Source organism: Peromyscus maniculatus, chromosome 20 (genome assembly GCF_049852395.1).
Source record: "Peromyscus maniculatus bairdii isolate BWxNUB_F1_BW_parent chromosome 20, HU_Pman_BW_mat_3.1, whole genome shotgun sequence".
Lineage (NCBI taxonomy): Eukaryota > Metazoa > Chordata > Mammalia > Rodentia > Cricetidae > Peromyscus > Peromyscus maniculatus.
This window is the reverse complement of record NC_134871.1, coordinates 110,067-125,341: the sequence shown is the minus strand read 5'-3', so window position 1 is coordinate 125,341 and position 15,275 is coordinate 110,067. Positions and strand designations below refer to the sequence as shown.

The 15,275-nt window shown below is 44.3% G+C and overlaps 1 protein-coding gene across 1 annotated transcript in view; it reads right to left on the bottom strand.

Moving 5' to 3' along the window:
- Positions 1-3,794: 3,794 nt before the first annotated feature.
- Positions 3,795-15,275, bottom strand: part of LOC102916344 (gasdermin-C-like) — a 33,361-nt gene continuing 21,880 nt past the window's right edge. The window contains exons 5-12 of the mRNA XM_076555712.1: positions 14,460-14,571; positions 8,146-8,265; positions 7,665-7,694; positions 7,419-7,445; positions 6,505-6,644; positions 5,865-5,985; positions 5,339-5,412; positions 3,795-4,668 (exon numbers count right to left, since the gene is read on the bottom strand). Coding sequence (XP_076411827.1) covers positions 4,429-4,668; positions 5,339-5,412; positions 5,865-5,985; positions 6,505-6,644; positions 7,419-7,445; positions 7,665-7,694; positions 8,146-8,265; positions 14,460-14,571 — 864 coding nt within the window. The 3' untranslated portion in view covers positions 3,795-4,428. The remainder of the gene's footprint in view (positions 4,669-5,338; positions 5,413-5,864; positions 5,986-6,504; positions 6,645-7,418; positions 7,446-7,664; positions 7,695-8,145; positions 8,266-14,459; positions 14,572-15,275) is intronic.

Genomic DNA, 15,275 nt, shown 5'->3' with positions numbered 1-15,275 from the left:
TTAAATGTTCAGCCTACTATTTGAGGAGTTTTTTTGTTTTTTGTTTTTGTTTGTTTTTTTTTCAGAGCTGAGGACAGAACCCAGAGCCTTGCACTTGCTAGGCAAGTGCTCTACCACTGAGCTAAATCCCCAACCCCTATTTGAGGAGTTTTGACAGATGCCAGTATTCTTATTCATGGACATGACAAGGATTTGCCATGGCTATTATACCCATAAACTCATAGTAGCAATGGCTACCTGCACAAGACCAAGAGAAGCCAGGCCCACCAACATTCCACCATGGATAGAGGAGGGTCTTATAAAGCCCTACCTCTTCCTAAGACAAACATGCCTTAAGAAAATAATCAAAAAAAAACAAATATTTAGGTACAGATACTCATTAGGACATCATACATAATACTGAAGAACTTGCTGGGTATTGTGGCACTTACCTTTAATCCCATCAATTGGAGGCAAAGGTAGAGGCATGAAGAATTCTGTGAGTTTAAGGCCAATGTGGTCTACAGGGTGAATTCCAGACCAGCCAGGGTTACATAGTGACAGCCTGTCTCAAATACACACACACCCTCAAATAAACCCACACACATTAAAGAACTGGGACCTGAACTGTGAACTCTATGAAGTTGTTTGCATAAATACAATATGCGTATAATTCACTTTCTAAAACAACCTAAATCAAAAAAAGAAAACAGACATCCAGTAGTAGATGCAATATTGTGGGATTAACAGGACTCAGTGAAATTCACACCTGCTTCTGTTTAAATGTTTCTGAAATCCACCTCACTCTCAGAAGAAGGGAGAGGGCTTTACTTCACACTTTCATAGAACTCACTGTCGTGTTGATGAATCCAGTACAAATAGGTAAAGACCAAAGGAAAGGGAAACAGAACAGAAGACAACATTCCAAATATGGAGGGTGAATAAATGGCATAGATGAAGGACCACTGGAGGGTCAGGGACTGGGGTAGGGCTGGGCTGCTTCCTCACCATGGAGTAGCAAGACCAGAAGTAACAGTAGTGGTTGGAAATGTGTGAACAGATCTCTCAGTTATCAGAACCCTCTCCAACTCTGTCACCAAGCAGCTATCCTTGCCCAACTGGGAAAAGGGTTCCCTGTAAATTTAGTGAGAATTGTTACAATCCAGATAGGTGGAGATGGAGACTCAGTTGTTTTATTCACAACTGTTTTTTTGATGGGTTAGAGAAGCATCCTAATCATGAGATCTTAGAACAGCTTCTGATATCAGAAATTTTGGAAAAGAAAACTGACAGCATGTCCTTTGGGTGATGTCCTCATTTAAAGAATTTAGTATCTGGGATAGACGACAGGTTAGACAGTGTAAAAGGGTGGAGAGTCATGCCTTTGAAGTTACTGCCTAAGAAAGCAAGTATATTCATTAATAGAAGCAAGCAAGCAACCATTTGGCAGAAGGAAAATGTGTAAGAAATCCCACAGTGTCAGAGAAAGTAAGCAAAATCCACGAGGAAGGGGTCCTTCCTCAATGGCCTCCAAGCCTGCTAATAATATCTAGTTACCTAACATTTTCATCTCAAAAACTGAGACTCTAAAACCACCTGGAAGGTGGACATCCAGGCAATCTGGCTGCTTCCAACTGAAATTGGGGCTTAGTTTCTCCCTTGCTTGCCCTTTCAGAATTTGAAAATAAGATGCTGCTGACCTGGAAGCTATATCCTTGAGGACTTTCTCTCATGGTATGTGAAGGTGTTACACAAGCCACCAAAGCAGGAAACACCATTATTCCTGCCCTGCTGAAAAGCCTACAAACTCCAACTATGACCATCATGGCAAGATATGCCCAAGGGTACAGTAGTGACATTTCTATCTTCAGGACAACTAACAACCTTCCACTGGACTTAAGGCCTGCTCAGTTGTAGAGAATTCAGGCCTGGCACTATAAATCTAGATAACTACCCATGGCTCATGAGATTATGGACCCAAAAGAAAACCTACTGCTGCCACTTTCCTAAACCAGTTTGATTTGTAACAACATTCTACATACGTATCCTTTCCCTCACAATTGACTGTAGCTCTCGTTCCTCCTCAAAGAAGCTTTTTCCTTCAGCACAGACTGTGGTGTTTTGAATGAGCACATCCCCCATGGGCTCACAGATTCACAATCTCAGTCCCCAGCAGATTAACTGGGAAAGATTAAGAATGTGGCCATGTTGAATAGGTGTATCATTTTGGAAGAAGTGTGTAGCTGGGGGTGGGCTTTGAAGTTTCAAAAGCCTACACCAAGCACAGTGTCTGGTTCTTTCTTTGCCTGCTGCCCCTGGATTCTGATGTAAAACTCTCTCAGCTATTTCTCTAGCACCATGCCTGCTGCATGCCACTATGCTTCCTGGCATGATGATAATGGACTAACCATCTGAAACTGTAAGCAAGCCCCAATTAAATGCTCTCTTTTATACGAATTCCCTTGATCACGTTGTCTCTTCACAGAAATAGAATAGTGACTAAGACAGAGACAATTACAGAAATCTGCAACTGGTCAAAATGCAGAGAATAATTGACCATGGGATACCCACCCACAGTTGATGCATCTTTAAAATTATCCCCAAACCAAAGTCTCAGGGACCATTGTAGAAGATGGAATGGAAAGACTGTAAAAGCCAGAGGATCAGGAAGTCTGCTGCGAGGTTCTGCCTTCAAGATATGAGAAGGAAACTGTACTCATGAAATCTCAAAATTAGAGTCACCTAAACAAGACCTGCATACTGACAACATAAGTTGGCATTGCAATGTGGATGGGAAAAGTCTCAAAAGGCCCTAACCCTACATGGAAAACTATAGGCAATTAATGACTGCTGAGAGGACAATCATTCTTCTATAGAGACAAACCCCTGATAGGTCATCCAATCCCAAGTGGTCATCCCTAAGCATATGCACACACAAGTAACACAAAACGGACTAGGCAGGCTGTATTCATGTATAAATATGTGTGCATGTGTGCAACAATAATTTTTAAGAGTTCATGAATTTTACAGAGCGTGCTGAACATGGAGCAAAGCAGGGAGAGAGGTGAAAATGATGCAAATAAATTACTCTTACATGAAATTATCAAAAAAATTAAATGTAAGTTTAAAAAAGAAGAGTTAAGGGTCTCTACTGTTGCTGACTTTCAGGTACTAGAGGTAATCAAAGTGTGCTAGTTTGCTTTCTCTTACTGTAATAAACACCATAACCAAAAGCAATCTAGAGAGGAAGCTAGACACTCCAAGGTCACAGCATATTTTGAGGGAAGTCAGGAAGGCATTCAAGGCAAGAACTTGGATGCAAAAACAATAGAGAAATGCTGCTTACTGGCTTGCTCACTCCCCCATGCTCAACTACATTTCCTGTGCAGTCCAAGTCCATCTGCTTAAGGATGGTGCCTCTCACAAGGGCTTGGGTCCTTCCATATCCATCCTCAGACAAGAGAATTTCTCACTGAAATGGTCACAGGCCAATCTGATCTGGCAATGCTCATTGAGATGGCCTCAGATAACTCCAGACTCTAGGGTAGTAGAAGGCAATAGAGAAGGAAACAGCAGGATACAAGAAATCCCATAGAGGAAATGGAGAAAATGGAGAGGAGACAAATTAGAAAAGGGATGAGAGAAAAATACAGAAGCTGGGAAGAATATAAAATGAGTAAGGATGCTTGCAAAAAATAAAATAAGTAATCACACTATTAAATACCTATCTAAAAATACCCCCAATTTATTTCTGACTCATTCCAAAATGACTGGCACCAGCACCTTTTACCCAAAACAATTGAAAAAGCACACAATTAAGTAAAAGTAACATTTATTTTGTTTTATATAGAGAAAAATGTTTAAATCTTTAGCCAACTGTTTGAGGAGTTTTGACAGATATCAGCATCCTTATTTGTGGACATGGCTATTACACCCCTAAACTCACAACAGCAATGGCTACCTAAACAAGACCAAGAGAACACAGGCTCACCAACATTCCATCACAGATAGAGGAGCATCCTATAAGGTAACCCCTCCCTAAGACACTATTGGCAGTTAATACTGCTGAGGGGAGAGGAGTTACATTCCTCAGCAGTGTAGCCTCTGGAAAGTCACCTTTACTCAAGTTAATAATCCCACACTCATGCAAACAATCTTAATTCAATGCAACAGAGCATCAAAAAAAAGTTGAATGAGAAGTTGTGGAGAAGCAGCATGGTGACATGGATTAGAAAAAAAGGGAAATGGGGGGAGGTGAATATGATCAAGACATATTATTTATAAAATTGTGAATGAATAGTAAAATCAAAAGAAAAACCCTCAGCATCCTTATTCCCACCACCCTAGAACATGCACAGAAAACACCACTCTTGTGTGTGCCATGGTTCACATCTCTAATGTCTCCAGGACTCAGCATGGACTGAGCTGGGGCCAGGCCTTGAGGAAGATTTAGGCGTCTACAAGTTGCTGCAATAATGACAGGCTCCCATAAAGGGCAGACAGAGGCATCTTGGCCTCCAGATCCCAAGTTGACCTGGGATTATTTAGCTCCATCTTCAGACCACACTCCTTCAGCAATTCATAAGTAATGACCAAGCCCTCACCCTGGAGTTGGGCAAGAAGTTGAGGCTGGAGAGTGAAGGGGATGTTCCAGGGATACTTGAAGTTCGGCTGCAGGATGCTCTTTACCTAAAAGAAAAACTCTCAGATTGGGCAAACAAGGCTCTGACACCAGGGTGAAAAACTTTCTGTCCTGAGAGCAATGAATCACTCAAGATAATGAACTAAGCAAGACCTGAATCACTGTGCATTGGTTCCTCAGCTACAACATGGTAATTATAAGGCCTGTGCTACACAAGAATGCCATCTGCGTGTGCGTGCGTGTGCGTGTGTGTGTGTGTGTGTGTGTGTGTGTGCGCGCGCGCGCGCGCGCGCACGCACGCACGCGCGCGCACGCACGCGCGCGCACGCGCGCGCGCGCACGCGGCGTGCACGTGTGCACAAGGATGCATATGGCTGGACACACTTTTGTATTTACAGATAAATATAAGGGGAAAGAAAAGGCAATTTGAAAATGATAACTGTAAACAAAAAAGGGTGTAACTGACATTCACCCCCTTAGTTTCTACAGAGGTGACTAATTTAGACCTAGTAGGCCTGGCCTCTGGGGCTGCCATAAATACAGAGACTCTCTTGACAGGATCAAACCCAACCTGCCTGATCCCCAGAGGGAGAAGGAAACCAAGGGGATTCCCAACTCCTCTCCTTCTGGAAACTATATTTCCTTCTAGAATGTTCTTCCTCTTCCTGCTTTCCTCTCTCCCCCAACCCTGCATTGCTAGGTTTTGGGGTTTCTTACCAGCTCTTGTTGCTGGAGGAGGAGCCTCTTCTCCATAGACTGGGCCAGCAGACTGAGTTGGTTATCACTCAGCACTGAAGGAAAGGACGTGTGAGGAAACAGAAAGACAGCCTCAATATTTTCCTCTCAATATGAACTAGGACACCCAATGAGAGGGAAACTCTGGGACAGAGGAATATGTCCCATTGGATTTAAAGGTCAAGCTCACAACCCTAGAAAGCTCTTCTGCCCTTCGGGCAGCTCCAGAATCATAAGGGACATGATCCAGAGCCTGATATCTAAGGGCTGAGACAGGAATCATCTTCTACAAAGGATGTGTGAAGAGAATGGTGACTGCTCACTTTCTACACCTCAGACTCCATCCGCAGTGCATGGTTTATTATCATTCTGAACCTTCCTGATGTCATAGAGAAGGGTGACATGAGAATGATCATGATAATTCAAGAGCCTTGGGGAGATAGATCTAAAAGAACCCTCTGAGAACCAACACCAGGACTCTCCCACACGTCCCTCAAATCATTCTTACCCATTAGGGCTTGAAGTAGATAAAGAATGAGTTTCTTTAGGTCAATCCATGGGTTCTGTTGCAGCACATCTAGGATCATACCACCTGGGCCATCCATATGCCCCAACTGATCCAATTCCAGCTAGAGGAGACAGATGTTCTCTTAACAACAGCATTCCCAGTGCTGTCAATGAATGACTTTATACATGCTGAACGAATCCTCTACCATGAAGCTGAAGCCTGGCTTCCTATTCCTTTCATTTTTCTCTTCTGTGTGACAGGGTCTCAGGTTGTTGCCCATGCTAGCTTTGAACTCACTATGTAGCCCAGAAAGGCCTTGAACTTGCAACGCTCTTGCAAGTAGCTTCAGCTTCCCATATCTGGCTCAAAACCATTGTTGTGTGATGTGCCTATGTCCAGAGAAGTTGAGCAAGGTGTGGGCTATAGGTTCTGCCTCCCCCAGTGGCATCCTGAGCAGATTGCAGGGGCCACACTCTCTAGCTCTCTTCATTGTGCCTGGAGCCAGATTCCCCAATCTTTGACATCTTTCTCAGTCTCCTGGGCATCATGTGCATTCCTCCTCCCTCATGTATCTTGGCACCCCCATCACCCAAACTGACCCTTAGGCTTGATCATCTCTAGGCAGCTATGGAATTCTCACCATGTTAATCAGGTCATACAGAATCTTCCTGTCACTGAGCATGGGTAGGAGGCTAGAGAACAAAACATTTTGATCATCCTCTGGAAGCATGGACAGTTCCCATGTTTTCCTGGAAACCTCATCTTGTAGGCGCTTGAAATCTGCTCGTAGACAGAGAGTGAGAGAAATTCTTCATTAATATCCCTGGGATGCAAAACCCTTCTCCTTCAGCACCATTTCCAGTGATTAAAAGTTCTCCATTGATACCTGATTGAGCCCCAGTGAGGCAACTATCATGAAGCTGTAAAGAACTACAGAGCAACCAGTGTCAGCACTCTGGAAGGAAAGGACACAGTACTGGGAGTAGAGATGAAAATTAGTGTCACAAGTGGGAGAGAAATGACCACGTGTTCATGTCTGGGATAGGTCAAGAAGGAAATATAGTGTTAAACTTCAGAGATGACAGTCCTCCATGTTTCAGGATCAGTTTCCATGTGTGACAATTGCAGACATGGTGAGGAGTCAATGAGTCTGTCTTTGTCAGGCACCTGGCACGTAAGAGCCACACTTAGTAATAACTATCTCTACCCTCTATGAAGAACTAGCCCAGCATGCATTGGAGGATATTCTGGTTCTGCCAAGTGTCCTACAGGTGATCCACGAGTGTGAGAGGATGCCATAGGGGAAGCTTCAAAGACATGGGCATTTTCATCCAATCATCTCACATTGTCCATGCTGGAGTAATGCCTGCTTCCTAGGAAGTCCTCAGTGAACATCGGTACATGCAGTTGCCCATATGAGTTGAACTAACTAAAAATGTAAAAGTAGACCTCAGTTTTCTGAGTTCCAAAGAAAGTTCTTATTTGAGTTCCAAGCCTGTGGTTTCCTGAGAGAAGCCTAGGTTTTCTAAAGAAAAACAAAAAACAAAAACTCACCTAGATGGAAGGGTTCCTCTATCCTTCCTAGAAAGAGAAGCACAAGCTTTCTTCATGCTCACTTTGCTCAGGACACACACACTGTGTCTCCCCTGCCATCTCCTCCTGCCCCATTCCCAGTCTATGCTTTCTCCACACCAGCCTTCCATGATCTTTCCCATCCCACAGGAACCAGAGCCAGGGCTAGGGCTGAGCACAGGAGGATCACCCGGATCTCCACAACAACCCCACCAGACACATACTCACCAATTGGAGAGATGTAATTTATCTTCCTGACTAGAAAGAGAAAATACATTACCCCACCCAAGAATTAGCATTTGACCTTATTTCCCCTGTTTCCCTGACATTTTTTTTTATCCTCTATCCCCACACCTTATTTTGAAGACCATATCTCAAGTCCTCAGGCAAAGACAATCCGGCGGGTTTATTATTATTATTATTATTATTATTATTATTATTATTATTATTTAGTTTTCAGCATGAGGGAGCAGGTCCAACTCTCATAGTCCCAGAACCCTCACTTACCTTGCCTTCTTGTTGAATGTGGCCGTGGAAAGGGAAAGTAAAGGGCTCACTCACCAAGACTCACTCTCTCCACTCCTTCCCTTACCTCAGACCTTCCCAACTCTTCCATCCACCCTTGCTTTTCACCTTGCAATTCTACTTTCACAGGAAATTTCTTATGATAAATCCATCCCCAGGTAGATCCTGTACAATAAAGACATACCTGTCTCAATGACTCCAGAACATATTCCAACCCTCTCCTCTGAGGCAGCGAAACCTCTTAGCAGCCTAGGTACCATACCTAGAAAGGTTTTCTTCTTAGCTTTAGCAGAAAGGAGAATGACTGAATGGAAAAGAAACTCAATTAGGAGAGATGCAGTTACACCTGCTAGAGTAGTTTCCACACACCATTTAGAGATTCTCAGGCCAAACCCCAGGGATGATGTCAACCTAAACACTAGCCTCTGGGACCTGTAAATCACATCATTTGACAGTTGCCCTCAAACTTGCATTTATTTTATTGAATTGTTTTCATTTATTTGCTTATTTATTGTGTGTGTGCATGCCACAGGGTACATACAGTGGTCAGAGGAAAACTCTGGAAGTCAGTTATCTCCTTCCAATATGTAGGACCTTGTCGGAGTCTCTCTCTGACCTGTTGAAGGGTTCTTGTGGGGACGAGAGAGGAATGAGGAAGTATTAGATAGAAATATAGATGAAGAAGACAAGAAAGACAGAGACACAGGATAGCTTTGGGAGAACCCTGGGTCAATACCCAGCCACCTCGAGATTTACTCTAATGGGCATTTTATACACTACAAAGAGGAGAAGCAAAAGACCTCCCCCTTTCAAGATAAAAGCACAATATACAGCCAAGTGTAGGCTCTTCAAAATATCTGGTACACACATCCCTGGCCAAATCAATCCACTATGCAGCCCCGCTGGCTAAAGCAAGGTCAGATTGTCTGGCCTTGAGTAAGGCCTTACTAGGGAGCTCTGTGGGCCCCTACATTGTCCCCCTTATTTGTGGAGCATACATGGGCTGCAAAGAGGGTGCCAAGGGGAAGTTAGACAAATAGAGCTTAAGCTGTTTAGGCAAAGTAGATACAAATGGTGCCAGAGGAAGTTAGTTTAAGCTGTTTACCAAAGAGTAGATACAAAGGATGGTGTGGAGAGGAAGTTAGCTTAAGTTGTTTACACTTAGAGTAGATACAAGGATGGTGCTGAGAGGAAGTTAGCTCAAGTTGTTTATGCTGAGATAAGACACTAAGAACAGGAGATGATGTCAGTGCATAAACAACTGGTAACAAGAAAATGAATATAGGGTGACCTTTAAAATGATTGGTTGGTTCCTTCACCCCTCCTAGGGTTCTGAGGTTTCTGCTATAAAAGAGGCTTACTGCCTAACAATAAATGAGTTCTTGCTTGACTTGACTCCCCACTGTCTCTGATTGTCTCCTGGTAAGAGGAAGGCTGGGAAATGGGTGAGCAGTGCACTTACTTTTCCTGAGTTCCAGGCCACCTCTTCACAGGTGACCTAAGTTCCCAGTGGGGCAGGACCTCACACTTCTTTAAAATATAAAGGGTCCCTCAGATCCCTCAGATGGACTGTGCCTGTATTAGGTCTCCTTTTTCAACCATACAGTTTTACCCATCCTTGAAACACACTTTCCAACAAGTATGCTCTGTCTTAGGTTGATAGCTCACAAGAAGGCCTTACCCATCTCTGACTACCAGTCTCTGGAAGGGGAAGGTACAGAGCCTAACTTCATGAAACTCTGAAGCAGCTTTCCACCAAGGGCTTGCAAATAGCTGGAATAATTATAGCACTACTCCTGCTTCTTTGACTGCTATACCTCTTAGTAAATGAGTAGAGGATGATCAAGATGGAATGGCCTTTTTAAACGGGTCCCAGATGACTACAGCCTTTTTAGGTGCATCAAGCCATTTTTTAAATCAATAAACTCCTGATACAACTGCACCAAATAAATCAGTAAACTCCTGATGCAACTGCATCAAATCTAAGGACTCCTTAGTATCACCATACCATGGTTCACTAACATTAACAGGTTAACATCATAATTCTAGCATGAATATTGTATATAGAATTACAATTCTCACAAACTTACATCCAAAAGCAAACTCTTAATAGAACTATTTATACTTCATAGACACAAAATAGTTCCACAAACAGTTCCATTCCTACACAAGACAGTTCGTGAGTCACCACAGTTAATAGAGTATATAAGTGTAGGTGAAATCAAAACTGTCTCATTTCTGAAGTCTGAAAAATTCAAAAACTCAGGTCTAATACCAGTCTTCACATTCCACTGAAAGCTCAAGATCAGGGCCTGACTTGCCAGCTGCCCCAAAGTCTTTGTATAGCTGTTCAAATCATTATGAATCTGAAGCAAAAAAGCTCCAAATACAAAGAAACCCATGACCAAAAATTTGTTGCAGTTCCCTTGAATGCAACAACCCAGTTCAAACAAGAGTCTCTGAAATTTGCTCTCAGCTACAGCAACACTTTCTGGCCAGAAGACTTCCCCTGAGAAATCTACCCTAGAGCAAAGTTGGCACCAATATCACTGTAGCTGAGTGACTGCAGACCTCTTCAAAATAGCTCTCCTTACAACCAGAATGAACCAGGATGCCATCTCTTAAAGTAGCCATGCATTTGTTCACCACCAGCAAATAGAAACTGTGCAGCTTTAGCGGCTAGCTCTGTCTCATTTTGGCTTTTTTATAGTCCCAGTCCTTCTGTACCCCCTATCTCTGGGCCTGCCAGTCTAGAGACCCTGGTATCCTGAGAATTGAAGGTTCTCAACTGCCTCACACTGCATGGGCTCAAGTTGCCTCCCTGCCAGTACAATCTGAGGCTACCCTTCAGCACCCTGGCCCCATTACCTGCTCTACTGATTGCTTACACAGTCAAATGCCACTCCCAGGGTGGCTCTATGGTTCCAGCTGCACCCTGCCACTGGGAGCTCAGGCTGGTCTGGGTTTCAGCCCATCTTTTCTCCATTCATCCTGGAGCACAGCTCTGCCTCAACTCAGCAGTTCTCATGCTGCCTAGTGGACTCAGACCCTGCTTATTCCATTACAAGGAGGATTTAAAAACCTCTGCTGCACTCTCCATGCAGTAGCCATTGTTCACCTCTTCCACACTGTCTCTGCTCAGCTTCTCAGCGTTGAGGAGCATAGCCCCCAGCTATGTCAGTTTGGCTTTCACAAACATCCCAGCCAACTGTGTTCTCCTCACCACAGTTCCTTCATGGCAGGACCCTCTCTACTCAAGATGGCTCTCTTGGCATCTGCTGCTTGTGACTCCATGATGCCCCATGGTGCTGATGCTGGACCCAGGCAGCCACTGCTCTCCCTGTTGGTTTCTAAATCTGGAAGTCTCTAAAGTGGCTTCTCATTCTTGGACTGCTGGGTTCACAGTGTGTGCTCAGTCCTGGATGGTGCTTTCTGTGTCCTTGGTCCCATGGTCAGAAAAATCTATTCTACCCTAAGTTACCTTCTATTCTACCTAAGCCTTCACAATATCCCTATACCTAAAGGATATATTTCTCAAACCAAACTTTACAAAAACTTTTATGACTTACTTATATTACAACTTTTAAACCTAGCTTAGGAGAGAGAGAGAGAGAGAGAGAGAGAGAGAGAGAGAGAGAGAGAGAGGGAGAATTGCTGCAGCCTAACTTTTACTCTTTTTTGTTACAATATTACCCCCAAAAAGAAAATCACTGCACCCAAATTAATTATCCGACAATGCCCACTTAACCTGCAGTGTTCCTTTTCTTTATCCTCTGTACTCAAACCCCATATTGGGTGCCAGGACCTGGAGGTGGACCTCAAGGCATCAGGCCTGGCACAGGCACCTTTACCAAACCATCCATCTCACCAGCCTCTAACCTACATTTTAAAAGAGCACTTTAGATAACCATCACCCCCTCTGAAATTAAAGAATTATGCCACGAGGGCTGGAGAGTAAGATCAACAGTTCAGAGCCAGTGCTTCTCTTGCAAAGGATTACACCCACATGGCAGTGCCCTCTTCTGGTTTCCTGGGGCATTGCATTTACATTGTACACTTACATGACAGCAAAACACAACTACTCATAAAATAGTTATAAACAAATAAATCCTCCATGAAGTAAAGCAGTCTGGCTTCCTCCTGCCTTGTCATAGAGGTTTCTTGTTTGCCCTCAGTTACTACCTGGCCCTTCCTTATCCACACTCCATCTGGAAATCTTGCATTGTTTTGCATTATATCCATAGAGATATGCTAAGGTCTGAGAATTGCCTTACAACAAAGTTCAATCATTTGACACATGAAAGGAGTCAAGAGAGAAAAATGACAGCATTTAATGTGTGAATTAAACAAAGTTAAACAAAAAGCCAACTTCAGAGAGTGTCTGCAAGTCACATTCTGGGCACTAGGGGGTGAGCAGGGCATCTTGTTTACACAATCAGGCACAGCAGGAAAGGGACCAACCACGACCATGAGCTGATTGACAAGTACAAATTTAGTCCTCATAACAGACCAAAAAGGACTTCATAATTGCCACATCACCAGTCAATCTCTTCAGAGAAAACTGTCCTTCTCCTGTGTCAGGGGAAAATGAGACTTTCTCCCCAAGCTGACATGAAGGCAGGAGGTAAGTGACCAGCAAAGCATCTGCCCCAACCTCTCTTCACTCCTTAGGTTCACCAAGCTCTTTGCCTGATCTGACATCATTCTCTGCACCTTCAGAAACCATCACCCCAGAGTCCCCTCCCATGATCACCTCTTCTCATGCACATCCCCCCTCTAGTCAGCTCTCCTAAGTGCCCTCTACATGGGACATCACTTCTCTCCTTCTATGTACACCTCAGTCTTTACAGTTTATCAGCTGGGAAACTCTCCTGCATAAGGCCTCCACAAACATGGCCTTGGTTCTCTGGCTACAGCTTCTGATCTAATCAGATCCGAGGTTTTGTTTGTTTGTTTGTTTCCTGCCTCTTAATGTTTTTATTATTTTATTTTATTATATCTTTCCCTCTGAAAATGAAAGCTCTTTTCATTTACTATGATCTGTAATAGTAACAACATCTCCCCCGGACATTTCAAAGGCATCTCCAACCTGTACTCACTCCCCACCCTACGACTCACTCAAGGGTACCTGTAGAGTGTGGATAATCTTTCTCCATAAGCCACGGTCCACTAACTGTACTTTAGATGTAACCAACCATCTTATTAAAATAAAAAACACAGAACCAATGTAAAAAAGAAAGCCGAGAGGTCAGAGCTCAGAGCTAAAATCTTACCTCCTGCAGTGCTCCTAGCTTCCCGAAAAGAGAGCTACTTCCTGTGTGTCTGTCTTTAAATAGTCTTTCTGTTCTGCCTTCTCATTGGTTGTAACCCAAACACATGACTGCCTCATCACTGCCTGTAAGTACCGCCCTCCAGGTCTTAAAGGCGTATGTCTCCAATGCTGGCTGTATCCCTGAACATACAGAGATCTACCTAGCTCTTCTACCAAGTGCTGGGATTAAAGACGTGCGCCGCCGCCGCCGCCGCCGCCGCCACCACCACCACCACCACCACCACCATGCTCTTGCTATGGCTCTAATAGCTCTGACCCCTGGGCAACTTTATTTATTAACATACAATGAAAATCACATTTCAGTCAAATAAAATACCACCATACTGTACTATACTAGAAAGTTTATTGCTGGCAACTAGAGGATTGACTCCAAGACTTTCCCTTGGCCAGAATTTACAAGATACATGTTTTGGGGGTGGGGGAGATTGTACATATGTGTGCATGCCTGTACATGAAAGGCATTCCCCCTTTTCTGAGGAGCTGCCCTCCACATTGAGGAGGACCTTGGAGCTCTGAAACCTACTTATGTTCTGGCACTCACATAACACATATATCCATTCCTAATTCAGACATCTCTGCCCCAGGGCAGAGTCTGAACCCATGAGGGAAGGGTATGATTGCATGGATGCATACATGTATTGTGGTGTGTGTGTGTTTGTTTGTGTGTGTGTGTGTGTGTCTGTGTCTGTGTCTGTGTGTGTGTACATATGTCTGTGTCTGTATGTGTATGTTTCAAGGTGAGAGCCATGGAAAAACTCCTATGCTATGTTGTTTAAGCCTTTTCTATGTACATTTTCATTTGTGTCGTGCTCCTATTATTTTATGCAAAGTTAATATGGGTTTAAAGATCATGTGTTGGGTCTGTGGATTCCCTGCTGAGCTTCTCAGAGTTGCAGAACCTTCACTGGCTAGAAATGAATAACTATAGATGACTGGGATTGGTCTTGGACTTTATCCAGCTCAAGATATCTCCATTTAAGTACCCCAAGATGGATCTCTTCCTACAGCTACTGGTATTTGAGCTTGGCCATTTTAGGGGTGGTTAAGGATGGTGGCACATGTGACTTGGACAGTAAAAAGTATTCTTCCTGGTCTACAATCAGGAGAGAAGAGGAGGTTCAGGTCTCTAGACATCCCACACCCACCTTACTCCCAAGTCTGCTCACCACATGTATTATTCTCAATGACCAGTTGCTTCTTCTTGTAGGCCACCACTGCACCCTTCAGGATAGGCACTGAATCCATTCTCTCCTTTTGCCACTGTCCCTGGGCTTGACCCTGAGGAGGCAAAACATTCCTAGGAGTTTATAGCTCTTTGTCTCTTAAAAATCATCCATCTTGCCCCGGACTTCCCTTCTGGACCAGAGGTGAGTGTCCTGGCTCAGCCCGGACCCCATCCCTGGGCACCAGCCACTCCAGGGAATACCTCCCCAACTTGGCCCCAGGTTCTGGCCACCAGGCAGGTTCCCTTCTAGCCCCACCAGGAAGGATCCCCTTCTCCAAGACCCCCGGCAGACCCTGCAAGCTCCACGCCCTGCCCCCACACCCATCTGCCCAAGACCCCAGCCACTTCTTGAGACTTAGAACCCGGCCCCCAGCTCCCATCCTGCCCCAGTCTTCCCTTCTGGACCAGAGAGGGCTCCCATCCTGCCCCAGACTTCCCTTCTGGACAAGAGCTCCCATCCTGCCCCTGACTTCTCTTCTGGACAAGAGCGCCCACACTACCCGGGACTTCCCTTCTGGACAAGAGCGCCCATCCTGCCCTGGACTTCCTGTCTGAACAAGAGCTCCAATCCTGCCCTGGAGTTCCCATTTGGACAAGAGAGCTCCCATATGGACAAGAGAGAGAGACTTCCTGAATCTGTCAGCTCTGTCTGAATCAAGTGCGCTGATAAGACCAAGAACGAACCACAAGAAGATGGGCAGACGTCAAGGCAGAAGTACATACAACAAAATGAAGAGCAACACAGCGTCACCAGAAC